This window comes from Mauremys reevesii, linkage group 3 (genome assembly GCF_016161935.1).
Source record: "Mauremys reevesii isolate NIE-2019 linkage group 3, ASM1616193v1, whole genome shotgun sequence".
Taxonomy (NCBI): Eukaryota; Metazoa; Chordata; order Testudines; family Geoemydidae; genus Mauremys; species Mauremys reevesii.
The window spans coordinates 203,421,813-203,437,968 of record NC_052625.1 but is presented as its reverse complement, the minus strand read 5'-3'; the positions used below and the strand labels follow the sequence as shown (position 1 = coordinate 203,437,968).

Sequence of the window (16,156 nt, the reverse complement as noted above, 5' to 3'; positions counted from 1 at the left end):
TTGTGTAAAAAAGTATTTCATTGTATCAGTTTGAAATTGGCTGCCTTCCACTCTCATTACATACTCCCAGGACCGAGCACAGGGAGCCAGATCCCCAGCTGGGGTGTAGTTGGCGGAGCTACGCTGAGGATCCGGCCCAGTATTCCTAGGAGGCTACGCCACTGATTTATACAATGGCCCCTATAATACCTTCAGTGTTTCTGTTATGCGGGAAGGCGCTCACGGCTGCCAGCAGGGGGCAGTCTTGGACCTAAAGACGATCGCAGACCTCCTTAAAGCCAACGTGTGCCCACCACTCTCCATCGGGAAGAGCGATCCAGCCCCTGTATGTGCTACCAACAGCTGGGGCCTTGCAGCGACTGCCTGGGGCACCGGGGCCACGTGGCAAGTGCAGGTGGAATAAGGGCTTTCCCGGGTTGTGAACGCAGGGCGGGGTTCGCAGCCTGTGCGCGTCGGAGGCAGAAAAAAGTCAGCAGGAGGCGCTGCAAGCGTGACCCTGGGAAGCAGAGGGGCACGAGCACGGGGATTTCTGAGCCCAGAAGCTGCCTGCAGTTTGTTTCCACCCGCGTTCAGGAAACAGGCCTCTGCGTCCATTCTTTGTGAATAAACGGGACGGCGCCCAAGAACGGCCTGGTCTCATGGCCCTGATTTCTCACCCTGATGCAAACAATCCTGCAAGGCTGCGCGACTCTGGCTAACCGCCCGGGCCCAGGGCCAGCGCCAGCCTCTGCCCTCTTCTGTACGCACCCTGATGCTTTCATCGCTGCACTTGGAGCAGAAGGTTTCGTACTGAGCTGGCCGGTTCTCCCCCCGCCGGCCCCGGGCGGTACAGTGAAGGGAGAAGCCGGCAGTGTGTATAAATATCCCTTTCACCACCGCGGGCTCCCACTAGGGGACAGCTGCGGGGTATTTCCAAGAGATCAGGAATCCCCCGCAGGGTCCTGTTGTGTGTTCCGGGGTTTCCCTCGGGGAACTTTTCCCCTCCTTTGGCAATTCCCGGCAGGTACCTCCCAGGGCTCAGTCACGGCCCACCCAGGGATCCGACTAGGCATTCGCAGCCGGAACGCGGCAACTCGGCTCTGCTCCTCGGCCGGCTCCCATTCACTCACAGCAAGGCAACTGGAAAGAAGCCTGCCACATAGTGCCTGGGCCCCAGGGCAGCGAGTGGGACTACGGATGCCACGCTAGCGCTGAAGTCCAACTCTCCACCCCCACTCAGGCCTCCTCTGCTGGGTCTGCCCCGACTGGGGGCCTGATCCTGCTCTCCCGCTGGTGTAAATTAGAAGTAACTGCACTGAAATGGTGTCAGAGGGAGCAGAATCAGGCCTTTCGTAAGGTGAAATGCAGCCTGGGCAGAGAGTCCGGTGCCTAGACCTTTGCACCAGCCCGTCCGCATGGGGCGAATTTCGCACTCAGAGCCCTGGGGCTGGGCATACTGTATATCCTGCCATATACTGGCCCTAAACCCCAGGCCAGCAGGAGATTTGGGAATACCGTATTTCCCCCTATATCCGAGCATGGATCCCCAGCCCTCCTCCCGACGCTGGCCATGGAGTGATGTGCTATTCGCCAGCAGAGGCTGGATTATCAGGCTCTAGACAGGTGCCGGCTGGAGGCGTGTGACAGAACCGTATAGACCCCAGCCCCGCCCGCAGCGCCTGCTCTTCCCCACGCAGGGACTCACTATCAGCTCGCAGCGGTAGCTCTCCTGGTCGATGTTGGCGAAAGAGGCGAGGGTGTGCAGGAACTTGACGATGCACTCCTCCTCCCGCAGCAGGGCGTACTGCTGGAACGTCTGCTGGATCATCTTCCGGAACTGCTTGGGCTGAGGAGGGAACGGCGCCAGCGCCGGAGAGTCAGCGACGGGCCCTGCTGGCTGGGCGTAAAGACCCGACAGCCAGAAGCAACCCAGTCTGGGAGCCATCAGCATAGCCAAACGCTTCCCTCTCCACACGCACAGTGTCTCTGCCAATGCACTTGGGTCCTGATCCCGCCCCCCCCAGCTATTCCACACACACAGCTCTGCCAGCACCCCTCAACCCTGACCTACAACCCCCCCCACCTTGCTATTCGAACCCTGGGCTCCCCATACACAGCTCTGCCAGCACCCCTCAACCCTGACCTACAACCCCACCCCCACCCTGCTATTCGAACCCTGGGCTCCCCAGACACAGCTCTGCCAGCACCCCTCAATCCTGACCTACAACCCCCCCCACCCTGCTATTCGAACCCTGGGCTCCCCATACACAGCTCTGCCAGCACCCCTCAACCCTGACCTACAACCCCCCCACCCTGCTATTCGAACCCTGGGCTCCCCATACACAGCTCTGCCAACAGCCCTCAACCCTGACCTACAACCCCCCCCACCGTGCTATTCAAACCCTGGGCTCCCCATACACAGCTCTGCCAGCACCCCTCAATCCTGACCTACAACCCCCCCCACCCTGCTATTGGAACCCGGGGCTCCCCAAACACAGCTCAGCCAGCACCCCTCAATCCTGACCTACAACCCCCCCCCACCCTGCTATTCGAACCCTGGGCTCCCCATACACAGCTCTGCCAGCACCCCACAACCCAGACCTACAACCCCCACCCTGCTATTCGAACCCTGGGCTCCCCATACACAGCTCTGCCAGCACCCCTCAACCCTGACCTACAACCCCCCCCACCCTGCTATTGGATCCCTGGGCTCCCCATACACAGCTCTGCCAGCACCCCTCAATCCTGACCTACAACCCCCCCCACCCTGCTATTGGAACCCTGGGCTCCCATACACAGCTCTGCCAGCACCCCTCAACCTGACCTACAACCCCCCCCACCCTGCTATTGGAACCCTGGGCTCCCCATACACAGCTCTGCCAGCACCCCTCAACCCTGACCTACAACCCCCCCCACCCTGCTATTGGAACCCTGGGCTCCCCATACACAGCTCTGCCAACAGCCCTCAACCCTGGCTTCCAGTAACCCCTGAGAACTCCTGTGAGCGGCTCCCCCAGCTCCGCCCCTTGACCGAGAGCACCAGACAATCCAGTGGGGGGCGCCGGAGAGCTCTGCCGAGGAGCTCCTAGATTTAGGTGAGTCCCTGCTGTTCCGCTCCCGGCCTACCCCTTCCCCAGGACAGTTTCCCAGCATTGTCGTTCCTTAAGAACATAAGAACATAAGAAAGGCCGAACCGGGTCAGACCAAAGGTCCATCTAGCCCAGTATCTGTCTACCGACAGTGGCCAATGCCAGGTGCCCCTGAGGGAGTGAACCTAACAGGCAATGATCAAGTGATCTCTCTCCTGCCATCCATCTCCATCCTCTGACAAACAGAGGCTAGAGACACCATTCTTACCCATCCTTGACGAAGGCTGAATTTCCCAGCCCACGGCCTAGGTGACGCTCAAGTCCACATACGCTCGTAGGGTTGGCTTAGGCCCTAGGCTTAGAGCGGCACCTAAGTCTCATCTCTCTGCGCCGGGGCTGGATTTCACCCTAACGGCTTAACCCAGCTGCACTGAGCTGTTCTCTGAAGCAGTCCTGGCCTCCTGCACTGGCCACAAGTGTCCTTTGTCCATAACTCCCCCAGGCCGGGCTCTGCAGCACCTCACCTTCAAATTCTCCTGCATCTGCTTGGGGAAGAACAGGTCCAGCCCTACTTCCTTTCTGAAAGGGAGAGAGAACAAGAGACGCGCACACGGGTTAACGATCCCACAGGGATTCTGCAAAACCCACCCCTTCCATCTGCATTTCAGCAGCGTTTAGGCCATCTTTAAAATACCCTGCGTGGCGCATGGAGGGGTGCCAGGGGATGTGTGCCACGCAGCCTGAGTCCCCCGGGTCAATGGCTTGGATGGGTCTCTGATCAGGGATGACTGGAGCTCAGCGCCACCTGATGGGCGTCTGGTGGCCCCTAAAGCGGTGCTCCCAGTCCGGTTCCTGGTTGAGGACCGTCCGCATTGCAGCGGCCAGCCCAGCAGAGATGCCAAGGGGCCAGAGACGGCCCACCTCTCTGCGATCCCTGCCCTCAGGACAGGGACCCTGGTACCACCCCACTCTGATCCCCGCCTATTGCTGTGATCAGTAAGGTTGCCTCGTGCACCTGACGTGGTAGGGGATGATATGAGGAGGTTCATCTCATGGCATTTCAGGCTTCCTGCACTTATGATGATCCCAGCTTCCCCTACTCTGGGTTTTATTCCCTGCAGTCGGGCCATGATGCTTCGAGGGGCGCGCACACACACACACACGCTCGTTTCTGCAATGTCTCCAGAGCAGCCCACTCCAGGACCCTGGCCAGGATTTTGGAATAACCATCGAAGAGCCCCCAACCCTAGAAAGTCCATTCCAGGCTTTACACTGAGCCCAGGGGACTCTGCAGGGATGGGATCTGGGGGATGATGCTCTGTGTGGACACAATCAGCGATGCTGGTGGTTAGGTACTTAACTGGTGAGTCTCCCTCTGTGCTGGGATCTAGGGATCTGCCCAATCCCCGGGGCCATAATGTATAGGAGGAGATTTTCTTGCCTTGATTAAGAGATCACATGGGATTGGACACCCTGTTATTTGTGAGGACTGGGGAACTCCAAGGAGTGGGGGGCGGGGGGGGGGGGGAAGTTGAGAAGAAATAGAATCTGGCCACTTACTCCAGGAACTCAAAGTTGGATTTCTTATCCAGGGCATTGTGCGGCATGTCCTTGTAGAACCTCCTGCAAGAAGAGGGAGACGTCAGGCATCAACATAACCGACCTCACACGCGCGCATCCTACACCGGGCGGGGGGTGCATGCAAGCAGGCTCCACATGCCAGGGGAGCAGATTAGCCAGCAGCTCCTCTGGTGGCTCATTCGAACATTCAGTATGCGGAATGAGAGGTAGAACCAGAGTCAGGAAAGGGACCATTAAACAGATGGGCCCAGGTAAGAACCGCAGATGCAAAGGTAACAAGTTAGCTAAGTGTGCCACCCTTTAGGGGCTCATTCTCAGAGAGGATACCAGCCTACCACTGCTACTAGCTAACGGAGTTACTCCTTTAGCTCATGTGGCAGAGGCCTGTAGCTTAGAGCAGGAAGCCCAGGGTTCTGTATCTGCTGCTTACATGTGGTAGCCACAGTGTTACACAACTCTGGAGCGCTTTATACTCCAAACCCAGGTCTGGAGCTAAATTTGCAAATAGCCCCTGGGCTAAATTCTGCTGTGAATCAGACATGTGACGTTCCCACTGAAACTGAGCACAGTGTGGTCCTCTCTCGGCGTAACGGGCAGGACCCGAACAATCGCAAGCTGTTGGGGCGTCTGGTTCTGGATTGAGACTTTGCATCTTGAGCCCAGCTGGACTATAAAGAGCGACAGTCAGAAAAGCAGGTGGATCTGGGGTTCTTCCCCGGTCCGTGACTTTCAGATCAAACATGCTCAGCTCCAGACTTTTGCTAACCACCAGCCTTGGCAGTTCTAGTCCAGCTGGCGTCCTCCTGCCTGTTACGAGCAACAAACTCACTGCAAAACTCTGCTGGATTTCAAGAGGCCTGGGCTTTGCCTGGCAGCCTGGCTGACAATGCCCGAGGAGAACAGGATCCGGCTAGCTCTGTCACAGCAGCACGGCCTGCTCTGTTGCTGACTCGAGCAGAAAAACCCCGGGCCAAATCCTCAGCTGGCGTAAATCAGCAAAGTCCCCACTGCCTTGCAGCAGGAGTGTTTCCTGCCCTTCCCGACTCACACCGGCACGTGAAGCAGGCACGGCCCAGGTGCCTGCGTCTCACCGGGGCTAATGGCGACTGCCAGGCGACATACCTACGTGCCACTGCCACCCGCCTTGGCACTGCTCTCTGCCAACTACAGACGACCGTGGGCACAGAGAGCAGAGGAGCCTCCTGGGGTTGAATCTCTCCGGTTATTTTTAGGGCCTATCTAACGTCTTGCTGCTCGAGTCCATCTGGCCCACTGGAGTGATTCAGCCGGAACGCCCCCACCTCCCACCATGTTCTTCTAGCTGTAGGGCATGAGCGCGCCATTCCCCAGCGCCCCTGGGTGCCGCGGGGCACTAAAGCCCACAGCTCAGCTGCGCCAGTTTCTTCATCCTCAGCTTTCTCTCTTCTCCCTCCTCCTGACACCCCCCCTTCATGCGATGCAATCCCACTGGAATCCGGCTTGAGCTTCCCAACCCACCACCTCGGTCTAAAGGAGCTGCCCTCCCGTCCCTAACAAAACCTGGAACTTCTCCCCGGTCCCTTTGCTGGGGGCTTGCTCCAGGCGAGCTTCTGTCTTGGGGCAAAGGGAACCACAGTAGGGAAATGCTCTGCACTAAATGGGCCGTATTGTCCAAGCCCTTTACAAAGCATGAGCCCATTTTGCAGAGGGGGAAACTGAGGCACGGAGAGGGGCAATGGCTGGAGACAGTGAGCCGGTGGCGGGGACAGGATTCCCCGGCTCCTTGGCCCTCTGCTGTTTTAGCCACTAGCCAGCGCTTCCTCCCACAGCTCTCTGGATCCAGCTAGGCCGGAGACGTTTGTGGCCGGGGTGCACGGTTAAGAAGGGTCCTTTCCCCTGGCCCCCCGGGGACGACCCCCTAGAGCTCAGCGCCTGCTGTGCAAGGTACGTACCGGAGCTCCAGGCAGCCCAGCTGCAGGGCCATGCCCTCGCTCACCTTGCTGGCGTAGTGCTGCATGTAGTCGGACCGGAGCTGCAAGGCCAGAGCCAGAGATCAGGAGCCCAGTTGGGTGTCCGGCATTTCCCTCGCCCCGCCCCCCCATCCCTCCTTGCCTCTCCCCTTTGCTGCAGCGACAGGGCTGCAGGCCCGAGTGCGAATGCTGCTGGAGCAGGTGCAGGGCAAAGAGACCTATTTCAGGAACCGGCGCTGTTAGGTCTCCAGGCAAAAGGATTGTCCCTGGGGATTCCCAGCGGCTAAGGGGGCATTGCGGTTCTCAAACCGCGGCTCAGGGCCCCATTTTCATGGGGCTGCCAGGGCCAGCGTTAGACTTGCTGGGACCTGGCGCTCAAGCTGAAGCCCAAGTGCCACACTCCTGGGGGGCTCGGGCTCCAGCCCCCCCCTCCTCCCACCCAGCTCGGGCTCTGCCCCTCCCCAGGGCATCGGGGCGTGGGCTCTGGCCCCCCTCCCCCCACCCAGGGCATCGGGGCATGGGCTCTGGCCCCCCTCTCCCACCAGGGCATCGGGCGTGGGCTCTGGCCCCCTCCCCCACCCAGGGCATCGGGCGTGGGCTCTGGCCCCCTCCCCCAGCCAGCTCGGGCTCTGGCCCCCTCCTCATCCAGGGCATCGGGGCATGGGCTCTGGTCCCCCTCCCCTCACCCAGCTCGGGCTCTGGCCCCCCTCCCCCCACCCAGGGCATCGGGGCGTGGGCTCTGACCCCCCTCCCCCGACCCAGCTCGGGCTCTGCCCCCCCTCCTCCTACCCAGGGCATCAGGGCGTGGGCTCTGGCCCCCCTCCTCCCACCCAGCTCGGGCTCTGGCCCCCCCCAGGGCATTGGGGCGTGGGCTCTGGCCCCCCTCCCTACACCCAGCTCTGGCTCTGGCCCCCCTCCCCTCACCCAGGGCACCGGGACGTGGGCTCTCCCCCCGCCCCCAGGGTCATGTCGTAATTCTGTTGTCTGAATGGGATCCCATCGCAGTGAAGTTTGAGAAGCACTGGTCTGGCCTCCCGCAGAACACAGGGCATAGAGCCTGGCCCAGCGATTCCTGCCTGTCGCCCACAGCTTTGGGCTGAGTTACGAAAGAGACATCTGGTCGCGACTTAAAAACCACCCGGGATGGAGGCGCCACCCGTCCCTAGTAACTGGCTCCAATTGAATTACCCTCCCTGATCAAACATGTGCTTTAGCTCGTCTGAATTTCTCTAGCTTCAGCATCCACCATTCAGCTTCAGCATCCTTGACCTCATTCTGCACTGAGATGAGAGAGGGGCCGGCCCCTGACGCTCACTTCTTCAGACACGTCCCCGTTCTAACCATCGCTGCTGCTGGTCATCCCCACCCGCACAGAGACTGCTGGCCAGGTCCTGGCAAGCGCTGGGCCCCCGCAGTTCCCAGCCACTTCTCTGGGTGCTCAGAACGTTTTTCAATCAGGCCCCAGAGTGGTGAGAGCAAGCCGGGAAGAGAGAGATCCCCGGGAGAGGTGTGAATCCAGGAGGATCACAGGTGGGTGCGGACGGGAGGCCAGATTCAACACTGGTGCAAGGGGGCACAATGCCACAGGAGTCAGCGGCGTCGAGCCCACTTACGGCCCCGGAGAGCGTGTTGCAAATACTCTGACCTGCTGGTAGAAGTACAGTAAGGTGGTCCTGTCCTCTAGGAAGCGCTCCATGTAGTCCTCAGGGAGGTAGCGGAGTTGGAGGTCGTACCTTCAAGCAAACAAAAAGCCAGCTCTTTGGGGTGTCCGCTCTTCCGAGGAAGGGTCTTTCTTTCTGCAAAGCGCCCAGTCCCTACTGCTATCTGCTGACAACCCTGGCCCCTGCTGTGCACTCGGGGAGACTCAGCTGAGCCCCCCAAGATCCAGGTCCGTGCAGACCCCACAGCCCCCGATTGCCCTCCCGCCATGGTGACCTCCCGCGTGGCCGCCTGTTCTGGGTGAACCCGCCCGTTAGGCGGGGGCAGGGTGTGCCGGAGGGCGATATCTGATCCGATCTCCGTACCTCCACTCGGCCTCCAGGTGCAGGCACTCGTACTTGTCCTGCACCTCGCCCACCGTCAGGTCCGGGTGCAGCCAGTGGATCTCGTCGGACTTCACGTGCTTGAGGCGCAGGCCGTAGCACTCGGCCAGCTGGATGTCGGGCCCGATCCTGCCGCTCAGCAGGATGGAGTGGATGACCTCCTGCAACCGGGGGTGGGGAGGGAGATAGAGTGAGAACCCAGATGCCCCTTCCCCTGTGGCATCACCCCTTCCCCCAGCACAAGCAGTAACTTGGCACGGACAGCCTGGGGTGCTGGGCTTCCCAGTGCGTCTCCTGTATTAGACTCTCTGGTGCAGGGGCTGCCTGTAGGTAGATGGTGTCTTGTGCTGGGCCAGGGCCAGAGGTGCCGGAACTAGGGCAGCTGGGGGAGCTGCTGCACCCCCTGGCTTGAAGCGGTTTCCAGTTTGGTTCAATGGCTCTCAGCCCCCCCACTGTACACGCTGTCCCAGCACCCCAGGGCATGCGATAAGCACCAAGAAAAAACATCACTGTCATTTAAACTATTCCCACTAGAGGGTGCTGCGACACAGCTTTCAGGCTGGCTACGGCCACCAGGCACAGTGGCTCCGGGGCGCTCAGCCCGCTGTTCATTTCGGGGGGGTTACAAGGCAGTGGTGTGATACCAGCCTGTACGTTCAACTAAATCCAATGGGCCTGATGCTGAGCTGGTGCCGGGTGGTGTTGCCCCAGACAATCTAGCCCAGCACCTGAAAATCTGGCCCGGTGACGGGAGGTTAAGGAATTAATTTATTTCAAATGCTGCTGTTTTTCCTGTTAAAACTTAGTAGGGGGACTAGACAGCAAGTGTGAAAAATCGGGACAGGGGGTGGGGGGTAATAGGATCCTATATAAACAAAAGACCCCAAAATTAGGACTGTACCTATAAAATCAGGACATCTGGTCACCCTAAAACGTAGAGACCCCCTCCCTCCACCCCAGCACTGAAATCAGAACGTGAACGTTCGCAGTGTTAGCCAGCAAGGCTTTTTAGTGAAACAGTGTTCTCTGAGTGCAACAATTTATAGAAAGAAAGAAAGAAAGAAAGAAAGAAAGAGCCGCACACAAGGTTGTTAGTGGTTGCGTTGTTTGCACAGTTGGCGTCATGCCAGACTAGTTTGTTTAGGTACAGACTGGCTATACACTGCTCCTCAGGGTTACACTGCAGACATCTTTTGTTGACAGTTTATCACTCCAACCTTGGAAAACCAGCAGAAATCGGTTTGCAGCTAAATACAGGACATTTGCCATGTTTTTCTTTTCCTCGCTTGGCTTATGGTACAACAGGGCGAGATCCCCACTGGTGTCAGGCAGCAGCTCTCTGTTGACTTTAGTGGCGCTCTTGCCAATTGACACCAGCTATCTGTGTGAATGCCACCTGCCTGGCCCCGCCCCTTTCATCACATCAGCAGCCTGGCTGCTCTGACCTTCCCCCTGGAAAGCTGTTACCGGCTCTGCACTTCTGGCCTCCTTGGACTCCTCCTTCCAGCAGCCCAGTGTGAGGTTTGATAGGAACAGGAGCATATGCAGCAGGAAGAACTAGGCCAAGAAATGCTTCTGCTGTCACCAATTTTAACAGCTTCCTGGCCACGCAGGGTTGCCTACCTCTGCCATAACAGTGAGGGACTCAGCTGAGATATACAGCACAACCCTTAACCACTCCCAGGTATTAAAGATTCCCATACACACTTCTGCAAGAAGAGGAGTATTAACCCCAGTGCTTTGGCCAAATGCAAGCTCAAGTCATTACATCCTGCCTAACTAATCCCCACCCGCTTTGGTACGGTAACATTCTTCACCTTCCACTCTTTCGTCACTGGGTCCTGTTAGCTATCACGTTCTGCCCCAGAGGTGGCTGCACGGCAATGCTAGGTGAAGCAATCCCCAGAGGCTGTATGTAGTTTGTAAATCCGTTTGGCAATCATCATAAGAACGGCCAGACTGCGTCAGACCAAAGGTCCATCTAGCCCAGTATCCTGTCTCCTGACAGTGGCCAGTGCCAGGTGCCCCAGAGGAAATGAACAGACCAGGGAATCATCAAGTGATCCATCTCCTGTCGCCCATTCCCAGCTTCTAGCAAACAGAGGCTAGGGACACTATCCCTGCCCAGCCTGGCTAATAGCCATTGATGGACCCGTCCTCCATGAATGTATCTAGTTCTTTTTTTAACCCTGTTATGGTCTTGGCCTTCACAACATCCTCTGGCAAAGAGTTCTACAGGTTGACTGTGCGTTGTGTGAAGAAATACTGCCTTTTATTTGTTTTAAACCTGCTGCCTATTCATTTCATGTGGTGACCCCTAGTTCTTGTGTTATGAGGAGGAGTAAATAACACTTCCTTATCTACTTTCTCTACACCAGTCATGATTTAATAGACCTCTAACGTATCTCCCCTTAGCCGTCTCTTTTCCAAGCTGAAAAGTCCCAGTCTTATTAATCTCTCCTCATACGGAAGCCGTTCCATGCCCCTAATCATTTTTGTTGTCCTTTTCTGAACCTTTTCCAATTCCAAGATATCTTTTTTGAGATGGGGTGACCCCATCTGCATGCAGTATTCAAGATATGGGCATACCATGGATTTATATAGAGCAGGGGTAGGCAACCTATGGCACACGGGCCAAAGGCGGCACGCAAGCTGATTTTCAGTGGAACTCACACTGCCTGGGTCCTGGCCGGGTCCAGGGGGGGCTCTGCATTTTAATTTAATTTTAAATGAAGCTTCTTAAACATTTTAAAAACCTTATTTACTTTACATACAGCAATAGTTTAGTTATATATTATAGACTTATAGAGAGAGACCTTCTAAAAATGTTAAAATGTATCACTGGCACACGAAACCTTAAATTAGAGTGAATAAATGACGACTCGGCACCCCACTTCTGAAAGGTTGCCGACCCCTGATATAGAGGCAACATGATATTTTCTGTCCTATTATCGATCCCTTTCTTAATGATTCTCAGCATTCTGTTTGCTTTGACCATCGCTGCACACTGAGTGGATGTTTTCAGAGAACTATCCACAGTGACTCCAAGGTCTCTTTCTGGAGTGGTAACAGCTAATTTGAACCCCATCATTTTATATGTGTACTTGGGATTATGTTTTCCAATGTGCATTACTTTGCATTTATCAACATTCAATTTCATCTGCCATTTTGTTGCCCAGTCACCCAGTTTTGAGAGATCCTTTTGTAGCTCTTTGCAGTCTGCTTTGGACTTAACTATCTTGAGTCGTTTTGTATGATCTGCAAATTTTGCCACCTCACTGCTTACCCCTTTTTCCAGGTCATTTATGAATATGTTGAATAGGACTGGGCCCAGTACAGACCCCTGGGGGACACCACTATTTACCTCTCGCCATTCTGAAACCTGACCATTTATTCCTACCCTTTGCTTCCAATCTTTTAACCAGTTACCGATCCATGCGAGGACTCTCCCTCTTATCCCATGACAGCTTACTTTGCTTAAGAGCCTTTGGTGAGGGACCTTGGATGAGGCTTTCTGAAAATCTAAACGACCGCCTAGGTAGGAGCACTGCGGAAAGGGATCTGAGGGTCATAGTGGATCACAAGCAAAATAGGAGTCAACATCATTCTGGGGTGTTTTAGCAGGACTGTTGTAAACAAGACATAAGCAGTAATTCTTCCGCTCTACTCCGCGCTGACTAGGCCTCAGCTGGAGTATTGTGTCCAGTTCTGGGCGCCACGTTTCAGGAAAGATGTGGACAAACTGGAGAAAGTCCAGAGAAGAGCAACAAAAATGATTAAAGTTCTAGAAAACGGCCTACCAGGAAAGATTGAAAAAACTGGGTCAGAAGAGAAGACTGAGAGGGGACATGATAGTCTTAATACATAAAAAGTTGTTATAAAGAGGAGAGGGGAAAATTGTTCTCCTTATCCACTGTGGACAGGACAGGAAGCAATGGGCTTAAATTGCAGCAAGGACATTGGGAAAAACTTCCTCACTGTCAGGGTAGTTAAGAACTGGAACAAATTACCCAGGCAGGTTGTGGGATCTCTGTCATTGGAAGTTTTTAAGAACAGCTGAGACAAACACCTGTCAGGGATGGTCTAGATCAGTGTTTCTGAACCTTTTTGTGCTGGCTTCCCTCCATGGACTTAAAAAGAAACTGCAACCCCCTACCTTAAGCTTGGGCTTGGACTTCTGTCCCTGGTGGCTCAGGGCCAACACTGGCTGCCAATACTTCAGGACTCTCCTGGAGTCTCCAGGAATTAACGATTATGTGGTGTGATGAAGCCTCCAGGAATCTCCCCACCGCCCGGGGCTGAAGTATGTAACTTAGCTTCATGGAGCCCCTGGGCAATTGTCCTGCTTGCCACCCCCTAACGCCAGCCCTGCCCTTGTGACGCCACTAACCCTGTCCCATGACCCTTCCCGAAGGGAGGAGGGGGCACAACCCATAGGTTGAAAAACATTGGTCTAGATAATACCGAGCCCTGTCTCCGAATGGGGCACTGGACTAGATGACCTCTCGAGATCCCTTCCCGTCCCACGAGAACACCTCGCTCTTATATACCACTGGGCATCTAGAGAGCTCAGAGCGCTCTACCAGGAGGTCAGTGTTATCCAACGTGTCACCCAGCAGCCTGGGGGCAAAGCTAGGACGAGAACCCAGGTGTCCTAAGGTCCAGACCAGCACACTATCCACTAAACCACACTGTTCCCCGAGTGCCCCTCTCCTTGTGTGTTCTTCCTCTTCTTCATCCCATGGCAACAGGGCCGCCCAGAGGATTCAGGGGACCTGGGGGCCTCGGCGGCGGGGGGCCCCCGCTTCGGTGGTAATTCAGAGGCGGGGCATCCTTCTGCTCCGGGACCCGCCGCCGAAGTGCCCCGAAGACCCGCACCGGGGACCCCCCCACCGCTGAATTACCGCGGAAGACCCGGCACTTCGGCAGCGGGTCCCGCTTCGGCGGTAATTTGGCGGCGGGGGGGTCCTTCCGCCCCGCGGTGGAAGGATCCCCCTGCCACTGAAGACCCGGAGTGGAAGAAGCTCCGGGGGCCCAGGCCCTGCGAGAGTTTTCCAGGACCCCCGGAGCAAGTGAAGGACCCTGCTCCAGGGTCCCCGAAAAACTCTCATGGGGGCCCCTGTGGGGCCCAGGGCCTGGGGCAAATTGCCCCACTTGCCCCCCCCCCCGGGGTGGCCCTGCATGGCAACATTCGTCTGCAGCCACGTGGCTGAAAGCTGCTGCTCTCGGGTAGGGTGGTAGATCAGGGGAATGTCAAGGGGCTACAGCGCTGGGTCACTGCTCTGGAGCCCATCCTGCCCAGGGAGGCCCCCAAAGCCCCATGGCCTGCGTGAGATGGGCTGGCAGCTTTAACGCAGATCCCACCAGACAGGCGTCGCCATGGCAACAGGGCACATGGGCCGGCTGGCCCCCGGCTCCGTCCCCGGACAAGGAGCCCGACGCGGAAGGGTAAGCGCAGACGCCACGCTCGCTGAGTGAAACGGGGTCACCCCGCTTCTGGGGGGTTTCCTGCTGTCATGGCCACAACAGCCACCCAGAGCCTGGTGCGTTACAGGAGGGATGCAGTACGTGGCAATGGGACCAGCGGCACTGAATTCGCAATGCACTTGCATCCAATTGGGAATTCAGCTGCAGTGCCTCCCGGGCACAAGCCCTGGTTTCGCTCCCAGAAGCAGTGCATCCTGGGAGGTTTCGCAAGGCCTCTGGCACGCGCTGGGAGGATCCACGCATTCACACCGGTATTAAACCAGTTCAGACCGAACCTCTTCTGCCTTATCAGCTTCTCGAAGGCTGCCTGGTTTAACCGGTTCTTAGAGCACGCTTGAGCTGGCTGAAAAGTTGTGCTGCAAGCAGACAGAGGGTCTGAGTGGCCGAGAAAGTCGAACGATGGCGGCAAACGCATCAAACCCCTCAGTAACACGCCTACAAGGCTGGCTCCCCAGCCTTCCATCATGCCCCCAGCCCCCCAGGAAAGCTGCCTGACTGGTAGGAAGAGGGGGATCAGGGCTGGGACAGGAGGTTGGGGGCCAGGAAGGGGTCAGAGATGCAGACTCCGAACGAGGCTTATCTCAAGCAGCTTCCAGACACAACAGCATGTCCCCACCCCCAACTCCTACGACGAGACGCAGGCAGGCCATGGTTCCCAGCCAATGGGAGCTGCAGGGGTGGTGCTTGGATCGGGGGCAGCATACAGAGCCCCCTGGTTGCCCCTACGCGTAGGAGCCGGAGGGGGGGACATGCCAGCTGCTTCCCGGGAGCCACGCAGCGAGGAGGCTAACAGGGAGCCTGCCAGCTCGGCAGATCGGAGCTGCCAGCCAGACAGGCAACTGCCCAGTCAGGGGTGCTGACCGGAGCCACCAAGTGATCCTGGTGATCAATCAGGTGAGCCTGTTGAAAACCGGACACCTGGTCACCCTAGTGCTGGGGGAAGTTTCACCCTCTGAGTGCTGGGCTCTGACTCAGATTTGACCCCAAGCCCTCTTGGTGTCCACCCACAAATCAGCAAGCTCAGGACCCAGATCCTCAGGTTCAGAGCCTGAGTCCCGCTGCGACTCGGGTCCAAGCCCAAGCCTTGTCATTTTGCAGTGTGGACGCAACTCGAGCTGCAGAGCCGAGTCAGAAGGTCAGTGTAGCATAGTGTGGACGCATTAGCATGGCTGTGAGACTGCGGCAGGAGTGCCAGAACCTCGGTAGAAGTGTGTGGGGGGGCATGAGGTCCTGCACCTCTCCAGGGCCCTGACCCCTACTTCTCCTCTTCCCCCCGAATCCCTGCCCCCAGCCAGGCCATTGTAAGAGCCTCCCAGGGAGTTGGGGCCGCTGTGGGGATTCCCGGATCCTCCACCTGCCCTGAGCAGGAGGCCAGGATACCAGAAAGCGGCCCCTGGCTCACGTCCCTGCCCCCCCGGGGCACGCTGACCAGTGCAGATGGAGGGTTTGGGGCTCCCCCCAGGCTCCCAGGGCAGCTCTTACCATGGCCTAGGCGGGGCCTCGGGGGGGAGAGGAGGGGCAGGGGCCAGGCTACAGAGAGGGGCAGGGACTCATCCTGAGGGGGTGCCTAAGGCCCACTGGCGGGGGCTCTGCTTCGCGGCGAGGGACTGAGCACCTCCCTTGCCACAAAGCTCAGCCCCTGCCAGCGTCACTCCGCACCTGCCCAAGGCTTGCAGTTGGGGGGGGCAAAGGAGCCCCTTGCCCCCCAAACTACGCCCATGCTAAAAAGTGGGGGGACCATGGCCTCCACGGTTCCAGCATGCCTGGACCGGGGTCCAGCAATTGTAAGCCCAGGCAGTGTGGCCTGGGAAACACCCAATCCACTAGCCCAGGTTTACAATGCGGTGCAACCACACCCTCAGCGAACGGTTCACCGGCAACCCCCAGCCTCGAAAGGCCTCGTCCGAGCTACCTGGCGGATCCTGGGGAAGAAGGAAAATCCAGAGGCCTGGTTCCCCTCCCACGCAGCTGGGAACACTGGAGCCAGGGGCGTGGGCAGAGAACCCGGTCCCGGATCAGCCACTGACAG

At 57.6% G+C, this 16,156-nt stretch overlaps 1 protein-coding gene across 7 annotated transcripts in view; it reads right to left on the bottom strand.

The window, feature by feature from the left end:
* PTK2B (protein tyrosine kinase 2 beta) overlaps nucleotides 1-16,156 on the bottom strand; it is a 115,474-nt gene that overhangs the window by 29,096 nt on the left and 70,222 nt on the right. For all 7 annotated transcript variants that reach the window (XM_039528889.1, XM_039528893.1, XM_039528886.1 and 4 more), the window contains exons 3-8: nucleotides 8,623-8,801; nucleotides 8,244-8,331; nucleotides 6,581-6,660; nucleotides 4,629-4,691; nucleotides 3,593-3,647; nucleotides 1,685-1,825 (exon numbers count right to left, since the gene is read on the bottom strand). In XM_039528889.1, the coding sequence (XP_039384823.1) occupies nucleotides 1,685-1,825; nucleotides 3,593-3,647; nucleotides 4,629-4,691; nucleotides 6,581-6,660; nucleotides 8,244-8,331; nucleotides 8,623-8,801 (606 nt within the window). The remainder of the gene's footprint in view (nucleotides 1-1,684; nucleotides 1,826-3,592; nucleotides 3,648-4,628; nucleotides 4,692-6,580; nucleotides 6,661-8,243; nucleotides 8,332-8,622; nucleotides 8,802-16,156) is intronic.